Source organism: Semicossyphus pulcher, unplaced genomic scaffold (assembly GCF_022749685.1).
Source record: "Semicossyphus pulcher isolate SPU_LCO1_2020_fin unplaced genomic scaffold, fSemPul1.0.p SCAF_6, whole genome shotgun sequence".
Classification (NCBI taxonomy): Eukaryota; Metazoa; Chordata; class Actinopteri; order Labriformes; family Labridae; genus Semicossyphus; species Semicossyphus pulcher.
In genome coordinates this window covers 32,121,744-32,144,216 of record NW_027211737.1, presented here as the reverse complement: position 1 = coordinate 32,144,216, position 22,473 = coordinate 32,121,744, and the positions used below count along the sequence as shown (strand labels likewise).

The 22,473-nt window shown below is 44.1% G+C and overlaps 1 protein-coding gene across 1 annotated transcript; it reads right to left on the bottom strand.

The window, feature by feature from the left end:
- Nucleotides 1-1,418: 1,418 nt before the first annotated feature.
- Nucleotides 1,419-15,095, bottom strand: LOC138609643 (solute carrier family 12 member 2-like). The gene is made up of 26 exons (XM_069682261.1): nt 14,536-15,095; nt 12,207-12,332; nt 12,033-12,108; nt 10,850-10,945; nt 10,530-10,669; nt 10,329-10,439; nt 9,586-9,694; nt 9,354-9,481; nt 8,736-8,820; nt 8,201-8,349; nt 6,556-6,663; nt 6,068-6,191; nt 5,887-5,988; nt 5,529-5,684; nt 5,301-5,400; nt 5,022-5,133; nt 4,792-4,932; nt 4,224-4,330; nt 4,037-4,116; nt 3,820-3,954; nt 3,579-3,692; nt 3,256-3,367; nt 3,064-3,150; nt 2,749-2,884; nt 2,541-2,608; nt 1,419-1,562 (listed from the first exon to the last, which is right to left on the bottom strand). The coding sequence occupies exons 1-26, from the start codon at nt 14,980-14,982 to the stop codon at nt 1,427-1,429; spliced, it is 3,285 nt and encodes a 1,094-aa protein (XP_069538362.1). The 5' UTR covers nt 14,983-15,095; the 3' UTR covers nt 1,419-1,426.
- Between the last annotated feature and the right edge of the window lie 7,378 nt (nt 15,096-22,473).

Genomic DNA, 22,473 nt, shown 5'->3' with positions numbered 1-22,473 from the left:
ACTACGAGCACAACTGTGCTGCCTTCAAGAGCTCCACATACTACCGGATTTTCGGCTCTCATTTCGACAATATGCAACGTATGAACAATTGATATTGAAAAGATTATTTAGTTTTCGGGAAGCCGCAGCCTTTGCTGTATTTTCCTTCATAAACTGTTTAAAGATTTTTGCCAACGTAATTTTTTCTAATGTAGCTAAGGTAGCTACAATATTCTAAGTCTTAAAATAACAAACAAAATAACTATGACGATACAACAGGCCCAGTATATTTCACACCAACAGCTTTAACTAAACTGTTCCCTCCTCTGATTGCTCCTTAAAAAAACGTGATTGATATGATTACATTGTTGTTAGTTTTATATTTAAAAGCTTAAAACTCAAATTTCCGGCATTTCATGTGTTTTTATGTCACTTTAGGTATATTTACTGAATTTTTCTAGTTTATTCTCTTATTCGTTAAATGTTTGACTTTTTATTTTTATGTTGTAAATAGTAACAACTGTGTGAAGTTTGGCTGTATTAATTGTGTCTATCTTGACGGTTTTATTACCCCTCTTATGACGCCGACTTTGCTAATAACAGATGTTAAAATTCATAAAAGCTTGATTTTTCCAAGCAGCTTCTGAATGCATCACACGCTGCACCGAGCCCGAGCTTTGCAGCACTTTCCCTGCTGTGTGTCGTCATGGCTGCTGTTGGACCCTCGGCCCTCAGTCTTGCCGTTTTGCGGAGCAGATGTCGCCTGAAACATCAACAATAAAAAGTAGAACTTGAAGAAACAAACAACAGTATAGAAATACTAAATTCTTTACTTAAGTATAAGAATATAGAGCAAAATGTACCCAAAGTACCGACGTCATAATACAAGTTTATAATCAATAATAAACTCAGCGTCCTCTTCCTGGGTGTGAATATTTGCTGCACGTCTGACCTCCAGAGAAACTAAAACGATCCCCCCAAAAAAGCTGAGTGGACACAGACCGGACAGAAACCAATTTTTTTGTTAATATTTTAATAAAATAATGTACAAAATAACGTTACAGTAAATACACTGGGTTACTTCTTTAAACCCAGTGGAAAAAATACCACTTCATAATCAAATAATCACCTGGAACACCGACAAACACTGATTTTATCTGCATTATAAATAAACATTTAAATAGTAAATAAGTTAATATTAACTGTAGTAACTCTCATTCACATGAAACACACAGAAACCAGAGAATTTACAGCCTGTTACTGTCAAGAATAAAACAGCGTCTAAATGTTGGTTCGTTAATCTGTTAGTGAGAATCTGCAGAAATGTACTCTGAAAGACTTGGACAGAAGAGTTTAATATTTCTGTTTCTGTGCAGCTGTAGGCAACACAAATACGTGTGTGTGGACACTGTACATATATATGTGTGTGTGTGTGTGTGTGTGTGTGTTAGGAGTAGAAGGTGAGGACACTCTGGTGGTTCCCTCGCACCAGCAGCAGAGGTGGGAGGTCTTTGGACAGAGTCTCCAGCCAGCACATGTAGAGGGCGCTGGACACCGTGCCCTTCCTGGCCAGAGGCATGCTCCTGCAGAGAGCGAGAGAGAGAGAGAGACAGAGAGAGAGAGGGAGAGAGAGAGAGACAGAGAGACAGAGGTGTATGTTCATAGGAGAAAGAGTAAATTATTACGGATCATAATGAGTAATTAGCTCGAGATATCAAAGCTGGTTTTCTCGTGATGCTGTGGTGCAGCGCTGTCATCTCAAGATAACGACATAAATAAGATGAAAGAGTTGAAATGACTCGTTAGCACGTGAAAACATGTAAATAAAATGTATGGACGCATGTCCGCTTCGGGCTTTAGCACCTTTTAAGCAACTCAAATGAAATTCAAAATGTTTCACGAGGAATTGAAAAGTGTCAGATGTTAAAAATGGATAAAAAGTTACATTAGAAGTTTAAGAGTTACAACAGTTCAGCTGTGACCTTCATGCAGAGAAAATTATAGGAGAAATATTTAATCATTTTTCATGTAAAAAATGTAAAGATGTTTTTCCTGTGAGTGATTTGAATAATTTGCTGTATTTGTAATAATTCGGAGGTTGAGTGCGACTTTAAATGGGGAGCGGGGGCTTTTAGGTGCGCTGCTCCTGCTGCAGGTGGATTTGAGTCTGCGGGAGCGGATCTCTTTAAATCTCTGAATCTGAAGGCGCTGGATGAAGATGCATCAGTTTGTAGATGCTTTGACTCATGACCTTCTGCTATGTGACCCAGGATATGTTGACTTGTGTTTGTAACACTTTTGTGTTGTATGTCTGAACCTTTGTCTGGGCCAGGACACTCAGAGGCTTTTCCTGGTTTGAGAAACGTAATGATGAATGTGTCACTTTGGGCTCTCGCTCATTGTTACCAACATTTCTCACAAACCAAACAATCAAATCACTGGAGAAGAACAATCAGTAGATGAATCCAGAACAAAAATCATCGTTAGTCATCGTCCTATATGAAAGAGGTCAAAATGAGCTCCACATCAAACAACATCCCGCTGAGGACGAACTCTCTTACATGACGATGAGTTTGGCCATGCTCGAGTGTTCCTTCAGCAGCTCGTTCAGTCGGATCTGACGGTTTGTCTGAAAGTGACACACATGAACGTATCCTGGTTAAACAGCTGGAACACCGCAGTGTGATGGCTCAGAGTCGGTGTGTGAGTGTGAGTGTGTGTGTGTGTGTGTGTGTGTGTGTGTGTGTGTGTGTGTGTGTGTGTGTGTACCTTGGCCTTGTACAGCTCCAGTTCGTTGTCGGTGATCCTCCAGGGCTCCTGAGCCTTCAGCCTCTCTGCGGCCTCCTGCTCCATGTCGTCCTCCTTCAGCCTGTACGGCTCGATCAGCTCCTTAAACGTCAGCTTACTGCAGAGCCGCACAGACACTTCACTTTACTACAACCTTTATTATAACCCATCGTAAGTATACAGGGTAATACAGGGTGCTCTTACGACAGGCCAGACAGGTTTTATCCCAGAACATTATGATCACAACTCCAGGTAATTAAAGTGAACTAAGGGGACTGAAGCAGACAGAGGTCCTACTTGTGTTTCTTGGGTTTGGTGTTGATGTCTCCGAGGACGTGGATGTCAGAGAAGTCGATCCTGAACCTGCTGAGCAGCGTGGCCATCCTGACGGGACACACACACACACAGTACATCAGAAACAGCTGAGAGGATTGTTTTTTACTTACACTTTTTATAGCGTAAAAAGGAGGAGAGGTCACAATAGCTCACGCTCGGCGGTCGTGGTCGATGCGGTTGATCTTCCCGCCAATGAAGACGCGGATCCTGCAGTCGCCCCACTTGCTCCTGTTGGTCAGCAGGAAGGGAATCAGCAGGGTCAGGCCTGCGGACACAAACACAACTTTTGTCTCCCCCTTGTGGAAGTGAGAGTAATTACACAGACACTGTTGATTCCTGCGTCCCCTCTGCAACAGGAAAAGCTACAGCAGTCATTTACCGTGGCAGCTGAGCACATGTAATGTTAACATGAACATCCAGAGGAGAGCGTTGGTATGCAGGGAGCCTTCTGCATCATGTTACACACAAACACTGACCTCCATCATCAAACAGCCACCACACGTCGATGGTTCCTTTGCCCTGTTTCTTCTTGAACTGCTGGCTCGTCTCCAACAGGCGCTGGTCGGTCAGACTCAGAGGGATCTTAGTCTCTGGAGCGGAGGAGGTCACAGAAGAGGAAATGACACAAGGTGAAGTTAAAGACACGCTGAGGCATTAAAAGCTCCTCTTGTTCTCTGTCTTGCTTTTTGTATTGGATCAAATCAATCTGAGACAAACCTTTCAGGATGAGCGGGCTGCTCTGGTTGCTGGTGGTTTTGGAAGGACTCGAGTCAGAGTCCGAGTCTTTAGTGACAGAAACCACCACCTCCTTACTGCCAGCAGGAGGCTTCTCGTTGGAGGACAGCAGCTCATCTGCAGGGACAAAGATGTGGAGATGGATACAGTCCATGCAACAGGTAACAGATGAACAGGTACACAGAGAAAGACAGAGCACCTTGTCCCTGGATGTGAGAGATATCGAGTCCGTCCTGCAGCCGAAGGATCACCACGCCGTACTGCAGGTCAAAGGCGTCGCTGGAACACAGAATATAACTTTCTAACAGCTTCCTGTGCGCGTCTATATCAACGTGATGTACCTGAATGTAGGCATTACGTAACTGATGAAGACACTTTGTTCTTACTGTAAAGTGTGGATGTAAATCTCCAAGTCTCTCATGTCTCCTTCACTCCAGTTGTTCTTGTACCCCATGACCAGCGTGTTGGGCTTCAGACGACCCAAACCAACAGCCTGAGGATCAGCGAGCAGAGACGTGACAGAGGACAGTGAGCAGTTGAGACACTGGTGTTTATCTGATACCACAGCACGATATTATTTCATCCGCATTATGTCTTTAAGGGTACCTGGAAACAGGTGCTGCATTTACCTTAAAATAACAGATGCAAAAGTACCTTGGCACTAAACTGTACTTGGAAACAACTGCTTAAATTTCCCACGAGACAGGAGCTTAAGGGTACCGTGACAGTGATGGTAAAGAACACCTTGAAACAGATGTCAAATGGTCCTAAAGGGTACCATGAAATAAATGCTTAAAGGCACCTTGAAACTGTCTCTTTGGGCTACAACACCACTGCTGAAGCTCTCCTTGGAACAGGCGCTGCAGGGTCTAGATGCTTAAGGTTCTGTGACAGTGATGGTAAATGTGCTCGGTAACCTTACAACAGACGCTAAAGGGTACCAGGTGTTCATACCTGCATGAGGAACTGCGCCCCGTGCCTCAGGCTGTCCGAGAAAACAGGAGTGTAAAAGGCTTTGATGCGTTTTTTATTGAGCCAGCGCTGACAGCGGGCGTGGTCCTGGGACAGCTCCTTAAAGTTGGGCCGACGGGTCGCCTGAGACAGAGGAGACACCGTCAGGAAAGGAGAAGATTCACCGATCTAAAGGTAGCTAGATACGAGGTGAGCTGTTAAAACAAACGTACAGTCCTGACGTGAGCGCAGACCATGAGGCCGACGTTCTTGGTGAAGGAATGGACCAGCTGAACGAGAGCAGGACGAGAGTTTGGATAACCCACCAGCACCAAACACTGCGGCCTGTAAACATGACACTGACGAGCTTAGAGCTTCACGAGGACGCTGGGTTTTGTGTTCAGTGGAAATCACAGGATGTAAAATCTTTTATCTAAAGCTACATGAAACATCAGAGGACACACATTTTAGCACAGGAGGATCAAAGAGCAGATCTCCCCCCTCGAGCTGACCTGAAGTTCTTGACGTGGTCCTCGACTCCGGTGAGGTTCATACAGTGAGTCAGAGCCTGGTTGTAGATCAGAGCCTGAGTGGACGAACCCCAGTTCACATCTGCCGGAAACATCACACACACCAGAGTGTCTCTACGATTATAACCAAATAACAACAACAAGCGTTTGGGAGCCATGTGGGAACATAGGGGGCGCCACGTTCCCTTTAACAAGTCGGTGTAGTCTCACCGGGTTTCTTGTAGCTGACGTAGATGTAGAGAGCGAGGACGATGAGCAGCGTGACGAGAGCCGCCCACCAGTTGATGACGAACATCACCACACAGCACAGGATGGCCCCAGCAAGAGACACCCACATGTTGTAGTACTTGAAGCTAGGACGCCATCCTGTGGTCAGAGACGGGGGTGAGACAGAAAGCCATGCTAGCAGGATGAAACATCACAGCACGTATCAACAGATTACCATCGTATAAGAACCTGTGTTTTACAACTAACTAAACAACTAACAAACCCAGCTCAAGCAACGTTTTCAGTTATTTCTTCATGTATCAGAACAAATCTGTCGTCAGACTTCAGTTTCAGGACTTACCTGGAGAGTTGGCCAGCGAGGCGTGGAAGACGGAGAAGTTAATGAGAGCGTACGAGGCCAGGAAGAAGTTGGAGATGATGGGAGCGATGATGTTCAACTCGGCTGACGGACAACAGACAGGATCGATATTTAAAGGCTGTTCATGAAGTTTTGGGTGGAGCAACAACAAACAGCAGCCTACCGATGAGGATGAAGGCGAGGCCGATGAAGAAGGTCAGGACGTAACCACGGAGAGGCTCGTTGTTCTTCCCATAACCCTTTGCAAACACGCCCAGTCCTGGATAGATGTTGTCCTTACACAGAGCCTGAAATCACAACAGTCACAAATAACTTTGGGAAGTCTTGGATCAGTTTGGAATGAAACAAAAGCCTGTGAGGAACTAAAGCTGACTCCACATGGTCCAAACTTTCATCTACAAAAAATGTAAATGTGATATTTAACTCTTGATCTTTAAAATTCATGAATTCTTTAATCAAGCTGCACAAACTCGTTTCATTCTGCCGCTTTAAAACAGCCGTTGTTAGTGAGCTAATTTCACCACTGATGAGGACTGTGAGAAAGCTATGGCACGTTTATATTTAATATCAATGGCTCTACTTGTGTTTGTGTAAAGTGACAGTGATCGAAGTCGTGTAAGTCGTGTGCATTCAGTTTTGCTGATGAGTTACCTGGAAGACTTTGGGCGCGCTGACCAGCGAGGCCAGAGCCGAGGACAGAGTGGCTGAAAAGATCCCTGCAGAGATCAGAGGGCCGAAGGTCGACACCAGACTCATCACCTGTAATCACACACACACACACACACACACACACACCTTTAGAGTCACACTGACTAATAAAAACACACTCACATGACTCGAGCTGTCGGTGATAAGTGGGCAGAGTTGTTCCTGCAGAGTAAGAGGTTGTTGGTCTTTGTGTGTTGATGCAGACCACAGACAGAACAGATGATAGTCGTAGCCATCTTGGCGACTCGTGTGTGTCATGAGTTATTCTCGCTTTGTTGAGTTTTAGATTTGGAGAAGAGAGGATGAAGCTGGAGAGGAAGGAGGTGTTGCTAAATGCTAAGTTACCAGCTGAAGCTAGCAGTAGCTCAGCTAGCAAGGTGCAGCCGTAATTCATAGTTACTGTGATTAGCTTAACTAAAAGCTCATTTTGAAAATCACAGGTAGCCCCGCCCCTAAACCCTCACCTGCTTTAAACGGGAGCATCAGTGACTGAATGAACATCATGCTGTGTTGAAGAAGACTTGAAACTACAGATTGAGACCATAAAGTCATCAGGAACATGTTTACTGAGGGAATAAATCAGGAGAGCAGGAGGACCATTTTCTCGCCCCCTGCTGGACATTAGAAAGAATGCAGGTTAAAGCCACGTCTACGTAAACTTAACGTGCACAATCTTCTAAGTCTTGCAGAGCAGCAGCTCAACCATCTGCTGCCATGAGATATCTTATCAGGAGGAGCAGGAATGTGATCTAAGAGTCAAGGTCAAGTTTATCAAACGAATGTCTTTGTATTATTGTGATGAATTTGTGTTTGGTGTCAAACTGTCCCTCACAGTCTCTGGCAGCTTTCTCCAGGACAGTCGGGGGTGAAAAGCTCGGTAAAATAATCAAATGAAATCTTGTTTGTTCCGAAATAAACCAAATATGAAAGAACTTTTATTAGTGACCGAAGTGAAGGACAGAAGACGGCTCTGTTCCCAAGCATCGACACCTTCAGCATGTGAGACGAACAGGGACACACTCACAGCTGTTAGCTTCACTCAGATGTTAGTGATGCACATTTTATACAGCAGAACTTTAGGATAAATAAGAGCGAGTGTGCACCAGAGATATCAGTGTCAGAGAGCTGTGTGTGTGTGTGTGTGTGTGTGTGTGTGTGTGTGTGTGTGTGTGTGTGTGTGTGTGTGTGTGTGACGGAGCTGTTCCCAAACAAAGTGCAGCAGTGATAATAGTGACTGTTGTTTTGAGTCACAAGGTTCTCGCTGGCTGGAGACAGAGCTGAATGAGGGCATTGACAACATCCACCTACACACACACACACACACACACACACACACACACACATACACACACACAGACATCTACGTCCACATGCAGAGTGACGGGATCAGACAGAAGTCGAGCATAATTCACAGCCGTATTAAACAGCAACAGAATCTGCAGGTGTGTCTTTCATTCGACGAAGAGTTAATGCAGGTAAATTAACTTAACAGAACATCGACAGCACTTTTGTCGGATTGTATTCAATAAATCGAGTTTCTAAAAATCAACCCCTGATCACAGTTAGTCACTGTCTGCTTCAGCGTTACCTGGAAGTCGTTCATCAGGCCGTACTGACAGCCTCCCTCCTTGCAGATGGAGAAGTCGTAGCCCAGCGTGCAGGCGGCGTCGGTGCAGTTCACCGTGTCGCTCACCGTGTCGTTGTGGTCGCCGGTGGCATCCCTGACGATGCAGGCGCCTGCGGGTGCCACAGACCAACACACACTTTAACTGAATGTGAAACGGCCGAGTTTCTACAGAGTTCTATTCTCCTTGTAAGTTCAGTAGTAAAAAGAAAATTCACCTGGTAAAGGACAACATGAAGACACGTTCAAAGTGAAACTGTGGCTGAAGTCGTAACGAACATTGAAACATCGATTTTAAAATCCATCTGTTATATATTTTATATTTAGTTTGAAAAAGGATTATTTCGTGTTATTCTGAGTCTAAGATCAAACGTTTCTGAGAATCACTGTAACAAGCATTTCAATAGACCAGGTCTGTGTGAACCACTAATAACTAGAGATCTAGGAAACTTAACTAACTGCAAGTTGTTAAGTGTTAAACTTAAGTGTAAAATCTCACCTGTCGAGATGGCGACAGCTACATATGTGATTCCTGTGATGACGATGGCCAGCAGAGTACCTTTAGGGATCGCTGACTGGGGGTCCTAAAGATGGAGACATCATAAAGGTTATTGTCTGCTCAGCTTTACCTTCAGACTAAAGCTGTTTAAAGACCTAATACCAAGCTGTAATCATAGCTTTGCATACTAAAATCTGTTATTGTAATAATAAATACTTTAGTCACATAGTAAACAAAATGATGCAGTAAATTGTGCTTCGAAAAACATACTTCCTTACAATTTCAAAGTCCTGAAAAGGCAGTTAAAAAATACATTTTTGAGTCACTGTTTACTGAAATTACATTTACAGAGTGCCGACTGGGCTCAGATCATCAGATGAAGCAGATGTAAAGTTGGGTATCATCTGTGTATTAAGAAAACCGATGACTTGTTTGCGGGTAATGGGACCAAATAGCAGCACGTACAGGAAGAAAAGAACCGGGCTTAGGATTGAACCCTGGGGCACACCATCAGAAGTATTTTCCCACTCTAAACAGATCTTTGATTTCTTCTTCATCAACCATCAACACATGATAAAAGTGTCGAATACTTAAAATAATGTGAAATAAAAAACTCACAGTGAGGTCTCCGGAGATGTTAGCTCCAGCCAGGATCCCGGTGGCCGCTGGGAAGAAAATGGCGAACACCGAGAAGAACGTCTCGTCCTCTCTGAAGTCTGGACCCAGGTTCTCTAAGAGGATGGCAGCTGGAGGAGAAGCCAAAACGGAGGGTTAAACTTTTTATTTGAACACTAACACTGCAAATATTAGATCGCCGAGCTTTGATAAAACCAAGAGAGCGCAGACTGACTGTTGTAGCCGAAGAACCCTTTGGGCTCTTTGCTTTCTGTGGGCATGAAGGTTCCTATGAAGTAGTTAGCGATGGCTCCTAGAAGGATCACCAGGAGGACAATCTGAGCCTGATGGACAGACAAAGACGAGAGATGGAGAGAAAGAGAATAATTAAAGTCTTGACGATGATGGTGTGTCAGGGAGTAAGTAAGATTTTCTCAATTGCAATGCTCCCATTACTCGTACAGAACATTTGTAGATGTGTTTGATTGACAGGAGCTCAGGTGCATCTGAAGGAAATCCTGACTGTACCTCTGTGGACCAATGATTGAAATGTTCTAACTGACATAGACATGTGCCTTGAAGTTAGCACATAGCATGCTCACATTAACCTTTTGATTTACACCATGAATGTGTACAAGAGTAGCAACAGCACAAAGAGCCTACAGCCATGCTAGCAGCTCTGTGAGGCTGTACTTTGGCACAGCTGTGCTTATGCTAATGCTAGCATGCTAACATACTCACAGCACAGTTTAAACCTTACAGTCAACAGCTTACTTTGGAGCAACTGCGGTTCTCAAAAATCAACAATGTCCATGGGAGTCGCACCGAGGTGGTTTGGATTTCCACAAATGTGAAATACTTTTATAAACTTGCAGGAAAGAGAGACGAGTTTTTCTTCCAACCATTACAGAAGCTGTAAATTGCTTTAATAGTTTGAACGACAACGTTTTCAGTGATATTGTGGATTCACAGTCCTACCTTTGCTTCCCACTCCATCCCAGCCACAGAGATTCCCAGCAGCAGGATGACGGTCAGAGTCCCGACGATACGAATGTCGTTTAACTCATCGGTCATCAGAGCGTCGACATCCTGCAACCAAAGCAGGAACAACCGCTACATCAGAATCAGTGTTCGATGAAACAGACAGATGATAGAACAGTGATACAAAGTATTTCTCACATTTAGCATCTCAACGACCGTCTCTGCAAAGCCCACGACGTACATGGCCACAGCCACGGCGTTGGCGAAGGCAAAGATGAGACCGATGGAGCCTCCAAACTCCGGCCCCAGGCTCCTGGAGATCAGGTAGTACGCTCCTCCTGGGTAGCAGCGATACACAGAATTGATCCACCTGTGCTCGTGGTTTACCTTCTAAATTAACTGTGCTGTTGAACTTTCAAAGGCTGTTGACTCACAGGAAGAGCTGCTGTTTTATTAAACTTCTAGTCTAGACAAATATGAGTGATGTTGTAGTTTGAGCTGCACAGATGTTGCCTCACCTCCTCTTACGAAGCCGTTTGTTGCTATAGCAGATGTAGACAGACCAGTGATGGTGGTGACCAGAGTGGCCATCAGAATGATCGCAATGGTCAGTCCTATTACATATAAACAAATCAAAACCAAACAAAAGAAAACAATGAAGTTAAGAAGATTTTAATGAGACATAAATCATCTCTAGAACAATCATAGTCGGTCGGCGTGTTCATAATAAAGCTCATAAAGGCAAACGATGGTTGGTTTGACATGTTTGTAAACCATCGTCATGGTACCGCCCACACTAGGATTTGGCCGTTACACTATGCAGGGTGATGGACTGTGATTGGTTAGGAGTTCAGATGAATACCTGTCTGGAGGTGAGGAACGCTAGGGTTAGCGTTGGCCCCCCTTTCCTCTGCTTGGTGGGTTATTTTGTTATTTGTCTTTGTCGCACAATTACTGAACTGAAACCGGCAGAAAGCTGTGAGAAGGTGGGAGCTGGCCAAGCGTCAGGAGACGAGGCTGGGAGAAGTGGGAGAAACTGCTGTCGGGGAACGTTGCATGTGGAGCGGTGGTCCACAGGTGAGCAGGTTAGACAGGTAAGTCCACTCCCTTGTATTTAGCGTGCGGCCAAACGTGTTGAACCAATAAAATGACAGTAAAGTGCTCCAATCTATACCAGTTCTTGCAGTGGGAAGCAGAGGCCCTTACATGCCCCCTGAGGTTTGAGTCCACACGTTCATTTGTGTTGGGCTCACTCTCTCACCACGGGCCCTGGGTCTGTTTTTCTTTAAGTCTCACACCCAGATGGATCAAGGAGACCTGTATTCAGATCATGAGCGAACACATCAGCACGGTGTGTGTAGTTAGCATGATGGTTAGGCTAACTTAGGATCATATTAGAAGTAGGAGGTCTTGTACGTTACGAGAGAAAAGATCGGGTATTTCAAAGTGCTCTTAGAACTATCGAAAAGTTCCTCAGATCCCAAAACACTTCGAGCCTCTTGGTTCCTAATGACGTACATTTAGCTGAAATTAGCTCGCATTAGTTTAGGACTATTTTCAGTGGCGGATGAATCCCCATTTGGTGCTCTAATAAGTTTGTGGGGCTGCAGGGCCGTGTCTGCGTAAGAAACGGTGTGTGTGTTCATGGTGATGTTGGAACATGTCACTCGATGCAACAGCGTGTTGGTGGCTTGTCCCTACCGATTCCAGCCTGTCCGACAATCCAGGACATCCTGATAAAGAGCATCACACCCCAGATATTCAGCATGCAGCGGATCTGCAACACACACACACACACACACACACACACACTCATGGTTAATCCTGTGTGTGCAGCGTGTATCCCAGTGTTTTTTGCATTAACATAACACTCACCAAGACTCCTTTGACCCAACCAAACTTGACCGTTCCTCCTTTCGCCTCCTTTGCCGCCAACGCTGCCGCCGCCTCCTCGCCTGCTGTCAGCTCCTCTCTGTTGGCCAGATCGTCTTCAAACGGCTCCTTACAACCAAACCGGAAAGAGAAAAGGTCAATTAACCTGATTTTATATCAAATGTACCTACAGTGTGACAGGTTCGGGCATCTTCATTTATATGGTGATGGCAGCATGATATGCAGCACCAATTGAGCGCACAGATGAAAGTCAACAGTGTTTTTTCATGGCGGTTACGCGCCGCAGTGCTGTGTGTTGTGCTTTTTCCCGTGTGTTCTGTCTCATGTGCTCCTCTGGTAACGCTCTCCTCCTGCAGCAGGTGATTTAGCTTAGCTGTGAAGACTTGCAAATCAATGTGTGAGTACAAAGAGCAGGAGAGAGGAGGCATAAAACCTGCAACTTCACTGACAAACTGTTTACTTTTTAACCAAACCATTATCTGTTTTCCAAACCTGTGCATTATATCCTTCTTCATGTACATTTAGGAAACAGACTAAAACAGAGAGGAAGTGTTTACCTTCAGCTCAGCCCCGTTTATCACCGACCCTCGTTATGATTTAAAGAAGAGAAGAACTTTGGTCAGACGATCGACTCCGTTTGAGAAGATACACACAGACTGACGGGGCAAAGTGGGCACATGCCCAGGGCCCTCAGCCTCTTATGTGTTCAGTATTTTTGTTTTGAAAATTATGTTTGAATAAAATTGTTTGTTTTATATTAATGATTAAATAATTGACATAATGATGTAGTTTGTGAGGTTAACTTTCTACGTAGACAGGCAAGAGTCAGGCCGCGCAAAGGGTGCTGATGATTGGGAGATGCAGGTGCCCGGGGAGGACTCAGCGGAGGAAACAGTGAGGATGGACGGTTAGGGTTTGTCCGGTAGAAGTGGGATGTAGAGGGCTCATAGCACCATCAGCTATCTCATTACTGGGAGAACTGGGAGTGCGTGGACAGAGTCTGTGAAGGGCAGTAAAGGAGATGTCAGATGAAGCCGTTTAAACAAGGATGAGGAGAAATGATGCCAGCTGGGGGCCAAAACAAATGTAATCCTTTAATCTATGCCGTTCCTTTTCCATGTAGAACTTTGGCACCGGGGATAGTTGCATCCTTTTGGGTGGTGAGCGCTGCCTCCCGGGGACCTGGAGCTAAGGGTGAGGTAAACACATTGTACGTGTACTCGGCCTGTTTGTGTGTTGTCGTGAGTTTGTGCCCCGGGCCGAGGTCATGACAATCTGTCCATGTTCTAAATGTTCTAAGGACGATGATAAAAATGTGTTGGAGCACAATAATGCTCATTCTGCCGACCACACAGTCATGTTTAATGTATACTGTAGAGGAGTCGAGGTCGAGGCCTCAGTGACGCATCGCGTGTGACATCGAATCACATTCTCGTGTTATTTTTATAAAACTATTAGTCTGAACTTTTTTATTTCACCTTTGGAGTCACCGTGACGTCAGCCACCACCCCGCTGTCAGAACACCATCTCTGCTCGCTGTCACCGTACAATGTACATCTATGTTACACCTAGTCCGGTCAGAGGAGTGGGAGCCTGCAGGGTCATGACAGGCAGCATTGTGTGTGTGTGCGTATGCGCGTGTGTGTGTACACGTGTGTGTATTCCGGTCATGCCTCCAGTGATGTCACAGAGCCCACTCAGGGTCTCTCAGAGAGTGAAGGGAATATTTTCTGTTAAACTTAAACTGATTCTGTCAGATAAAGCTTCAGAGCTCTCTGTGGAAAACTAAACACTGAAGTGAGAACAGGAAGTAGAGCAGCTGCTTCAGTCATCAGTATGTTACAGCTCAAATCAGACCCGAGCAAATCCACAGACTTTAAAGGACTTAGCATGGTGACAAAATGACTCTATTACTTAGTGCCTTCTTCATACTTAACTCATTTTTGTATCAACCTTTCTTTAAAGGAAAGCTGTTGTTTTTTCTTGGTTTGTATTTTGAGACAAAGTTTAAAATGTAAAGAAGGAAGTCAAACTTTTAATGTCATTAAGTTAAAATATTGAGAATAACTCTGAAATGTCCCACCTCATTATTTCTCCTTGTTCCTCGTGCCCGCTCTTTAAACTCCGGGACTTATCTTACTTTGAATATCAAGTTTTTACGTGTACTTAAGGATAAAACTTCAAATTACACTTACTACAAATAAAAAGTAACATTTTGAAAGCAGCATTTTTTTAATCTTAGTGTCCGCGATAACCTCATCGGAACATTTGGATTTGGTGTTGAGGGTGTAAACAGGATTATCGTGGTTACTTTGTCGAGTTCATCGTGCAGCTCGGACAGGGACGGTCTGCTCAGCTTCTCTCCAAAAGGCGCAGCGGTCTGCCGGTAGAAGTCGATGTTTGGCACAGCGTCTATGGTGTTGTGTCCGAAGGTCCTCATGTAGTAGGTGTTGGAGTGGGAGTCGGAGATGTGCGTGTGTCCCGTGCCCGTTGAGTGGAGGCTGACCGAGTCGCTCCTGGCTGTGTCCGGCTCGTGGGAGACGTCAGGGGGGAGACCGATGTCCATCGCGCTGCCCAGAGCGCCCGGGTCCATGAACCCCACCGACCGGGACCGGGTTTTAGACTCCTCAGGGGGCTTGGATTCTTCGGTGTAGGCCGGAGCAGAAGGAGCCAGAGCCTCCGCTGTGGATGACCCTTCTGTCACCACATCCACCTGGAAGCGTCCGCCGCTCCTCAGGGATGGTTTCTGTCCCGACATGTCCGCCCGGATAGACGATTAAACCCGTCCAAAGAGTCACTGAAGCACCGAGGGACAAACGGCTACCGTGTAAGAAACACCTGCTCCAAAACCGCGGGGAGGTCCAGACAGCAGCGCAGCATTTAGTACCGAGCAGTCAGAGCGGAGAAAACAAAAAGGGAAGTCCAGATTTCTAATCTGAGACTGAAAAGTTACACCAAAAAAGTCATTAACTCCTCTGCTGTCCTCTGGTAATGGATGCGCCAGGACGCACGGTCAGGATCTGTGCGTAATGTGCGTAAAGGACACCAACTGTCACTCTTTGACTCTGTGTCTCTCTCTCCCTCTCTATCTGTCCATCTGTCTGTCCATCCACGAGTTGGCGGCGTGTCGTCCCCTCAGATGTCGACTCAAACGGTTTATTGTCATCCCTCTCTTTCCCTCTCTCCTCCTCTCGCTTGACTCTCGAGACATCCCAGCGTGTCGGCAGAGAAGGAGGAAGAAGGCGACATGGATCGGTGTCCGTTACGCACCAAACTCTGGCACGCGTCCTGGCAGAGAGGACACGCGAGAGACGAGCTGAGATTTTACCTCATGAAGTTCAGGAAACAGAAGAAGAAGAATCTGTTGAAGTGAACAGGAGCCGGCTGAGACCCTGACGGACGACACAGATACAACAAACCAAAACATCTGAAGACATTAAACGTTACATGAAACCATCAGAAACATCACAAAACCCAGTGTGCTACATGTATGTACAAACTGTGTGTGTGTGTGTGTGTGTGTGTGTGTGTGTGTGTGTGTGTGTAACAAAACAAAGAGAATTGTCATCACTGCTGGTGGTGACACACTGAGACATTCTCAAACAGAGGCATGGAGACGCACGCGGGGAGGCGATGGGCGTGTGTGTGCGTGTGCGTGTGTGTGTGTGTGTGTGTGCGTGTGTGTGTGCGTGTGTAGCATCATTAGCATGCGGAACAACAGCTGCTTTCTTTGTCAGCGTGCTTGATGCTGAAGCCAAACACTGAACAATAAATACAAGGACACAATGACAGGAACCAGTTTGAACAGTTTTTATTCTTCTGAAAAGTTAAAATAACATTTAGTGAAGCCGGTGACGTCATCATGACGTCACAATGTCACTTGGTATGGAGTCCTGAGAGTGCCACACAAGTCGTTACAAACTTTCAGTGTTTTGAAATAATCTCTTAACAAATTGATAACTTCTAACTGCAATAAATGACTGACTGACTGACTGATTGATTGATTATCTTTGCATAGAAAGGATAATAATCCAAAGGTAATCAGTTCATTTCTAGACGGAATTGAATTTTAAAATGCTTTAATTTAAGTAATTAAAATGTCACATAAACAAACACACTTACAAAGATCAGCATTACACGAGGACACTGCACAAACTGTTCATTGTTAACAACATTTCAACACAAGCAGCACTTTTAACCCAAAAATGAAATAAAACATAAACACACTTGTTTGTAAAACGCTGGTATAAATACGTCTTAGATGGTGACGAGCTGCTCTTAAAAGATTTTAAAGGATTCATCCATCAAAATGTGTCTGACTGCATCATTTACTGATATCTGACATGTCAAGTGTTATTTCTGTGCTGCCCTGTGATTGGTTACATTGACAAACACTGACACCCTGTGGTCAACATGAGAACTGCAGGTATCTGAATGTTTAATCAAATGGACAATGAGCTTGTTGATTTTAAAGAGGAGCTGCGAGACTAAATAAAAATTATAATGATAATCACACTCAGCTCTGTGAGCCTGAAACTTTCATACATTATTTACAGCCAATCAGAAACCAGTATTTTTGCAGCAATGATTTCAAAGCTTTTTGTTTGTTTGTTTGTTTTTTAAATGTCTGTATTAAGTGTCTTTATAGTTTTCATGCACGAACCACTTTAGGATCTACTTTACTGCACATCAGTGAACTCTTCATGCATCCATTTTCTGCTTTATGTTACTCCTGTTTGTTGTTTTTGACGTACATAGACGTGATTATTATATATAAAGAATTCATCATATTGTGTATGATTTCTTGTTGTCGTTTTGTTTTATATATTTCATAGCGTACATGGTTACTGTAACTCTTCATGTGTTTTTTGGGTCATTGCATGTCTTCAGTCTGTTACTCAATAATAGACAACATGAAGGTGATTGTTCTTCTGCCATGTAGGATCCTGGTTCCTCTTTTTATTGTGAATGGGACAAATTAAAACTAACTACTGGTAGAGCTGGCGGGTCGTCACCAGAGAGCTGTTGTACCTGTTGAAAAACCGACAGGAAGACGTTATGTAATCACTTCTGCAAAAGAAATCATTTACCCATGACTGATGGAAGCAGACAGACGGGTGCAGTTCAATAATTTACTGCTGACAGGCAGATTGTGGAAGGAAGGCATGCAGGACGACCGGTAACAGGTAACAGGTAACAGGCAGGTATGTTGACAGATTCAAGCGAACAAAAAACTCACAAGGTAAAACAGACAGCAAGAAAGATCATTTAAGTTAACTTCAATGACTAAATTAGCTGAGGTGACACTTAGCAGACAGCTAGCAGCTCCCAGCTGTCACTCAAAGAGGCCACGCCCCTAATGCTGCATCACTTTAAGCCTTAATATAATGTAAACAGGTGAGCTGTATAAAGATTCTCCCCGTACAGTTGTCATGAAGAGAGAAATGAGCTATAGAGACCCAAACTGTTTTTTGTACCAGGCTGTAAACATGTTTATTTCTGCTGTAAAGTTTAACATGGGGCTCTATGGGGACTGACTCACTGCTGGAGACAGCCTCAAGTGGACACCAGAGGAACTGCAGCTTTTGGGACTTCAGCGTTACCTTGTCTTATTTTGATCCCTGACTTTCCTTTTCCTGACGTGACCTGACAGCAGCATTCGAGGAGGATTACCTGGACAGGTGGGAGGAGTGATGAACTGGCAGTCCCGTCTGGCTGAGAGGAGCAGAGGAGGAGGAAGTGGAGGAGCGATGTGTGGAGTCCTGACTGTGGCAGAGACGCTCCCGACCAGAGAGACACAAAGACTCCTCAAGAGGAACTACAGGGATCCCCGCCAGAGCCACGTTCTGACACACACACATACACACACACACACGCACACACACACACACACACACACACACACACACACACACACACACACACACACACACACACACACACACATTGAACACACCGAACAGTTTGCATTGAGGTGCATTTGCTTCCTGTTCTGGTTTCTACCTTCATCAGGAGTCTCTGGTTCTTCATGTCCTGTTTCCATGGCATCACGTACAGTTTGGGGATCATGGGATGTCGGGCGGAGAACGTCGGGATTTCGGAGCACGACCGCCTCGGAGTGAATATGACAAAATAGTTTTTTTAAAAATCCACAAAAAAAGGCAACATATCTCTCGCTAATGCTAGCTTAGTTAGCAAGCTAAATAGTAGCATAATGCTATATTGAAGAAGACAAACTTGCTACTTAATTCAGACAAAACTGAAGTTATTGTGCTCGGCCCAAAACACCTTAGAGACTCTTTCTCTAATGATATAGCTGCCCTAGATGGCATCAGCCTGGCATCCAGCACTACTGTTAGGAATCTGGGAGTTCTGTTTGATCAGGATATGTCCTTCATCTCCCACATAAAACAAATATCAAGGACAGCCTTCTTTCACCGTCACAACAAACATCAGACACATCCTGTCTCAAAACGATGCAGAAAAACTAGTCCATGCATTCGTTACTTCCAGGTTGGATTATTGTAACTCGTTACTATCAGGCTGCCCTAATAAGTCACTAAAAACTCTGCAGCTGGTACAAAATGCTGCAGCACGTGTGCTGACAAGAACTAGGAAGAGAGATCACATCTCTCCTGTATTAGCCTCTCTGCATTGGCTTCCTGTAAAATATAGAATAGAATTTAAAATCCTTCTTCTTACTTACAAAGCTCTTAATGGTCAGGCACCATCATATCTTAAAGAGCTCATAGTGCCATATTACCCCTCTAGAACATTGCGCTCCCAGGATGCAGGCCTGCTTGTGGTACCTAAAGTCTCTAAGAGTAGTGTTGGAGGTAGAGCCTTCAATTACCAGGCCCCCCTCCTCTGGAACAATCTACCAGTCAAGGTCCGGGAGGCAGACACCCTCTCTTCTTTTAAGAGTAGACTTAAAACTTTCCTCTTTGATAAAGCTTATAGTTAGGGCTGGCTCAGGCTTGGACTAGCCCATAGTTATGCTCCTATAGGTTTAGACTGCCGGGGGATCTGACACACCAAGCTTCTCTCTCTCTCTCTCTCTCTCTGACTCTCTGACTCTCTCTCTCTCTCTGTCATATTAATGCAGCTCATTAACTCTGTATCTTCTGGTCCCATTAACATTACTAACCACATATCTTCCCGGGAGTTCTTGTGCTCCCTTGTCTTGAAGGTTCCTGAGGATCATTGCTGCAGACCACCTGCTGCTGTGGACCTGCTCGACTGCAACAACTACTAACATCAGCCTTCCCCATAGTATCATTATTGTTGCTGCTAATGCTAATAGTAGACCTGTTGACTTCAACTGTTACAATTACGATTACCTCAGCCTTTATCATTACTCTGCTTCTCTCGCTAATTTATTTATTTAGCTAATCTTCACCCTAGTCTACCACTATTATTGGCATTGTAACCATAAGTATGTGTCTGTTGTTGTTCATGTAACAAGGACATATGTTGTTGTGGTAACAAGAACATATGTTGTTGTTGCTCTCTTTGCCTGTCTCTATCCTGCATCTCCTTCTATCCCATTTTCGGCCCATCCAGTCGAGGCAGATGGCTGTTCAACATGAGTCTGGTTCTGCTCGAGTTTTTCTGCCTGTTAAAAGGAAGTTTTTCTGCCAATGTGCCGAATTGCTAAGTGCTACTCATGGTGGATTGATGTTGGGCCTCTCTTTAAATAACTTAACAAAGAGTCGGTCTAGACCTGCTCTTTCTGTAAAGTGTCTCGAGATAACCCTGGTTATGATTTGGCGCTATACAAATAAATTTGATTGATTTGATTGATTGACTTGAAGGGTTTAGGGTTAGAGCTGCTCTAAAATCAAGTTAAAATATTCACATCACGTCTGAATTAATGTAAAATGTGATTTTTACTTCAACAGTTTGTCTTTAGCATCAAAGTTATAAAGAAATGTAACTCACTCATGCTGGTGGGAGCTCCCTGCAGCAGCAGCAGCAGCAGCAGCCATGTTTGTTGACGGTGAGGGTCGCCTTAGAAACCTCCCAGTGCATGGTGGGTAGTGGGTAGGATTACAAGAGGAGACTTTGGGAGTGAATCAGTGAAATGCTGGCTCAAGGTGGCATGAACTGATATCGAAGTTAGACGGTAATGGACAAAAAATGCTGAATAAAAAAATCTCCTTTAACCCAAAAAATGGAGGTGTGAGTTTATAACATTGTGATGCATTGTTACGTGTAATACAAGAAAGAAGCCGAGAGCCAGGACGTGAAGTTTCAACATATAAAAATGTTTCTTAAAATCCTCTGTGAACTGATTGTTTTCCCACTTTGAGCGATGTAACCTGAATGCAGCACAAACTAATACTGTTGAACTCGTCTCCAAAGTCACTTTTACAAAACAACTAAGAAATAAAGAATTCACAAACGTTACAGCAAAAAAAAAGCTTTATTTCAAAATAAAACTTTATCCCAAACATAGGGACGTAAAATCACATCATTACATGTTTTATTTCTATGTTTGTCATTCACGTCTCTGTAACAGTCTGTTGTTTTCATCTCCACTAAAAGGTTAATAAACCAGAATCAGCTTCATAGTGTTTACACAGCCGGCGCTTCAGTGAACAATCACTCTGAAGAAGATTTAAAGGCACAACTGAAGATTGATTGTCTCATCTTTAAACTAATGAAAACATCAGAAGGATTTAAAAACACTATAAACATACTAGTGAAAGTCAAACTTCTACAGAAACAATATGGTGGAAGCTCTTATTGGTGAACCTTGATGCAGACAGAAGGCAGCATGTTTTCAGAGCCTGGTGCGTTCAAGGATGCTCGGACAATACTTTTCAATGTCCTGGATTTCATACATAATCTCTAAGATGGAAAGCTTCCTCCAGCACATCGCTCGCATTCTAACCTTTGTGTACATTTCTCTGTGAACAGGTCACGTTAACATGTCACCAAGCGAACATGCTGACTAACGAGCAACAACACTGAGAGCTATTTACAGGACCTGCAGTATTTTTGTGTAATTTTTCCATCAATAAGTTCCACGATTCAATTTTATGTAACAATCATATTAGTGGCATTTCATAGTCTATTCTTACATTAGAGAGCCAATCGGGACAACCAACGGCGCCTTAACATCTGAAATGTTACAGTTTGTAAAATCAAAAGGACGAGCAATTCACCAACGCCTCACAAAGTTCATCAAGAACATAAAGAGGCAGCGGAAGCAGCTGACTACTTCTCATTTCTCTTTTACATCAAACGACAGTAAAACATGTGAAGGCAGCACGAGTTAAACCCAGTCGGGGTTGTGACCTTTCTACAAAAGCAGTTCAAGTAAAGCTGGTCTGGTTTCAGTCCTACATCTCCTCACAGACAGAAACATGAAGCTTGTATCAGCTGGCTGAGAACATCAATGTGATCAACTGTGAGAACAACCTTAATCCATCCGAGTCACAGGACTGTAAACGAAGGCCTGAGTGACTGAAATGTCCAGACTGTTTCTCCGGTAGTGACACACCAACTCTTTATCACACCCACAGGGTAACCATGCAGCGTCTGCATGAGAAGGACCGGGCTTTTACATAACTAGATGGATGGATGAGTTACACATCGCAGGGGCTCGAGCCTTGGGTTTCCACACCGTAATGTGTTTCCTAAACTTAAACTTACTTTCGTTTTTTAAAGGATTTTTCAAACTGTGGTGAAAGGGAACCTTAAAACAGAGGATCACATCAAACAGATGTGAAGTGAACTTTTAAACAGTCACAGGAATCTTAAAACAGCCGCTCAATAGAACATTAAACAAACACTAAAAGGTATTTTTAAACTGAGGTAGCTTAAACAGTCACTATGGGGTCTTTTAAAACAGACACTAAAGGGCATCTTAAAACAGCCGCTCAATAATACCTGACGCTGGCACCGGTTTAGCTCAGCGGTGAAATCGGCGGCCATATACAGAGGCTACTGTCCTCGATGCAGCGGCCCCGGGCTCAACTCCCGCCCTCGGCCCTTTGCTGCGTGTCATCTCCACTCTCTTCCCAACACTTTCCACTGTCCTCTCTCAATAAAGGCATGAAAGACCAAAAAAATGATCTCTAAAAAAATATATATATACGCTGAAGTGTATCTTCAAAAGGAGGGTAAAGGGTACGTGTAAGAAATTGTTGTGCTTGTCTGTTTGGACTACGTTTCAATCGACCTCATGCGATACTTTTATAATACTGTTGTATTCAAAAATCAACCAGGCTCCATTTCTAAT